Source organism: Austrofundulus limnaeus, unplaced genomic scaffold, assembly GCF_001266775.1.
Source record: "Austrofundulus limnaeus strain Quisiro unplaced genomic scaffold, Austrofundulus_limnaeus-1.0 Scaffold452, whole genome shotgun sequence".
Classification (NCBI taxonomy): domain Eukaryota; kingdom Metazoa; phylum Chordata; class Actinopteri; order Cyprinodontiformes; family Rivulidae; genus Austrofundulus; species Austrofundulus limnaeus.
The window spans coordinates 309,649-312,961 of NW_013952854.1; the positions used below are offsets into that span (position 1 = coordinate 309,649).

At 36.5% G+C, this 3,313-nt stretch overlaps 1 protein-coding gene across 1 annotated transcript in view; it reads left to right on the forward strand.

Annotated features, from left to right (window-relative positions):
• Positions 1-1,110: 1,110 nt before the first annotated feature.
• Positions 1,111-3,313, forward strand: part of LOC106529566 (uncharacterized) — an 8,523-nt gene continuing 6,320 nt past the window's right edge. The window contains exons 1-5 of the mRNA XM_014025033.1: positions 1,111-1,365; positions 1,449-1,566; positions 1,662-1,804; positions 1,894-2,039; positions 2,124-2,286. Coding sequence (XP_013880487.1) covers positions 1,308-1,365; positions 1,449-1,566; positions 1,662-1,804; positions 1,894-2,039; positions 2,124-2,286 — 628 coding nt within the window. The 5' untranslated portion in view covers positions 1,111-1,307. The remainder of the gene's footprint in view (positions 1,366-1,448; positions 1,567-1,661; positions 1,805-1,893; positions 2,040-2,123; positions 2,287-3,313) is intronic.

Below are 3,313 nucleotides of genomic sequence, written 5' to 3' on the forward strand. Positions count from 1 at the left end.
ACATTCACGAGTAATGCGTTTTTTTTTTTGTTTAAAGCCACCACTTCTTCTGTATGTTTAAAAAAATCAATTTTGTATTACTGTTGATGCAAACTTTTGTGAACAAAAACAGATCATTATAAATACTCAAACTTGGAAATAGAAATACTATAAAAAGCACAATAACAAACTGTTCCTTTAGTTGCTTTTTTTCCCTGCTGTATTAGTTTCTATAAAGTTTTATTGTCCAGTTCCCATGGGCCTTTTGGAAAATACATCCACAAATCAACCAGATTTATGAAATTAGTCCGTTAATTGATCAGTGGCTCAACAGTGAAATACATACATTTATCCTGTTCATTATAATTTATAGTGCAGAATAATAGGTTCCTAAACCATACTTTAAAGCTGCTCTCAGACACTTATAAGTCATAGACTTGTACGTTTTTGTTTAAAACTAATATAAACAAACAGTCATTTATTTGAGAGTGTACGAGTGAAGCTAAGATATTTTTGGTCTGTGGGAGAAAAACTACAGAAGACCTACTCATGCACACAGAGTGTGTAAACACCAGCCAGAATATCCCAGGCTGGGATTAAAACCACCAACTGTGCCGCTGTGATGTCAGATTTTTATATTTAATTCTAATCACTTATATTTAAAGATATATTTATGCATTAAGTATTACCTCTGGAGTACCTGTATCTCTTTACTAAGGACGTGAGTTTGTTGACTTTATTCAGAGGGACTGGAGATTTAAGTTTTATTTTCAATTTTAAACAAAAGCCCGACTGAACCAGGAAACACCTGGGAGGTAAACAGGACCAAGTTGACGCCATGATGCAATATGACTGGATCAACAGAGCAGGAAGGGATCTTTAATTTAATATAAGCTCATAAATATATTTTTCCTCACTGCTCAAGCTGCTTTGTATTGACTCTAGTCGGTTCCTTTTCTTTCTTTTATGTTTTCTTTTCTTTACCCAAAAATAAACGATTTTTTTTTTACGTTTACTAACGTACAAAGGACGTTTCCTGTCTGCACTTTTACGGGAAACGGGAAGAGGAGGAGGAGGAGGAGGAGGAGAAGGAAGAGGAGGAGGAGGAGAAGGAGGAGTGGCACAAAACATCCAGAAAAACAAACAGGAAGAAGAAGTAGGCTTCGCAGGTCGAAGCGCTTTCTCACTCCAGCTGTTAGCAGCTGCTGAGGCGGATTATCAAAACTAAGTTTTGGTCATTCAAATGACAAAATGTGCTATGGTAAAATAAGGAAATGATATAATTTTACGGGAATTTTAGTTTTTTAAAGGAGCAGGAGACAGGAAGAATGGCTTTCCTCGCGCTCCTTCTTTATGGACTCTGCGTGAACGCGCATCTCGTCTTTGGTAACTATATTTGGATGTTTTTATATAACTCATCTATAGAGGAGTAATAGATAATGTTTTTCTGTAATTTCTGTTTTGTACAGGAGGTGATGTAAACCTAAATCTTGACTGTAACCATGACATAGAAAGCATGTTTTGCCAATTTGAGGTGAAAAACTGTTCTGAGTACAAATTAACCATCCAGGATGAATTTGATGAAAAGTGAGTTGGTTTTTTTTTTTTAACATTTTCCTCATGTTTTAAGTTTTGTTTTATTGTGTTGATGTTAAAGATGTAACAGAAAGTTTTCTTCACAGATACTCCTGCCCTCTTCAGCAGTGCAACAATAAGTGCTGCTGCTCTAAGAAATTAATTTTGACTTTTAATGAAATTTATACTGTGAAGGTCTGCAGAGGAAACAAAGAGGTGGAGGTGAAAATTGTGAACACCACAGAGAGCTGTATGTTGAGTTTTACAAAACATCTTCAGCTTTTTCAGATGTTCTCAGAGCAGGTTAAAGTTTAACTTTCCTTTCTTCTGTTGTTACAGTTAAAGCTAACACTCCAACAATTGTCTCAGTGAAAGAATCCAATGGAAACGTGGAGGTCAGGTGGAAAACAAACATGAAAGAATGGTTAAATCCTCGGATTACTGCTGAAGTGACTTTTTATAAGCAAGGAGACAAGACGAAGCAGGTGAGGTGGTTTGTTTGAAACTAGACCAATTCACCAATCTTTTTCTCTCTCTCTTATTTTTTAACATTTATTTTCCTGTACCAGGTATCTCCACTTGTCAAACCAGCTAAGGATGGGGACCTGCAGTACCATGTAATAAATGGTAAAGACCTGGATTCAGATACAGTATACATGATCAGCATGAGAAGCTTCACAGAATGGAATAAGATGTACAGTGACAGCAGCAAGGTGTGGACATATAAAACCTGTAAGTATTTATCAGGTCCACTGCGCAGTTTAGTCCTTTTTTAAAAGGTTCACAAATTAAATGATAAAATATCAACAGAGATGAACTTGTTTTTTTTTTTTTTAAATTGTTGCTACAATGCTTGAAAGGAGCTTAATCATTTTCTTAACGGATAAACATGAACGTTTATCTTTAGATAACAAATTATCAGAAGCCTCACAGTCATAGTGTTCAAAGTGGGTTATTTTCCTGTGTAAATGTTGCAATTCAAAACTGCTTTTGCTGCAATAAACAACAGTGAGAGTGCATTCTCAGATCACGACAAACTTTGAAATCATTTTTACAATGCAAATGAGGAGGTATGGATCCATTAATGTTCAAGATATGGAAATTCTCACTTCATACACACATTGCTCAGTATTGTGGTTGGCCTGTAATTTGTGCCAGTTAATGGTGCACAGCACATCTGATAGCGTGTCTTTACATTTACACTGTTGTCAGTTTTGCATTACCTGTGTATTTTGGCTAAAATATAATGATATTCCTGTCGGATGAGTGCTAGGCTGCACTGGAAGTGTTACTGCTAGCTGCTGCCACTGCTGCCACTTACATTTACAAATAACTTTAGGAAAATGGATGTAATGCCAAATCAATGGCACCATAGATTTATGAAAGAGTGTTTGTAAAATATCTGCCACATTTTTAGTATTAGCCCTGCTTAGGGTTGGGCATTGCTTAAATCTGAACGGTTCTGATTCCGGTTCCCATTGATTCCCGATTCATTAATTTTAAAGGCAGAGTAAATAATTAAAATAGAAACAGCCTTTATTGTCCCACAGAGGGGAAATTCAGGTGTAACAGCGACAGCAGATACGTCAGTTCACAAACAATATACACACCGGCCACTTTATTAGGTACACCACACTAGTAACGGGTTGGACCCCCTTTTGCCTTCAGAACTGCCTCAGTTCTTCATGGCATAGATTCAACAAGGTGCTGGAAGCATTCCTCAGAGATTTTGGTCCATATTGACATGATGGCATCACAC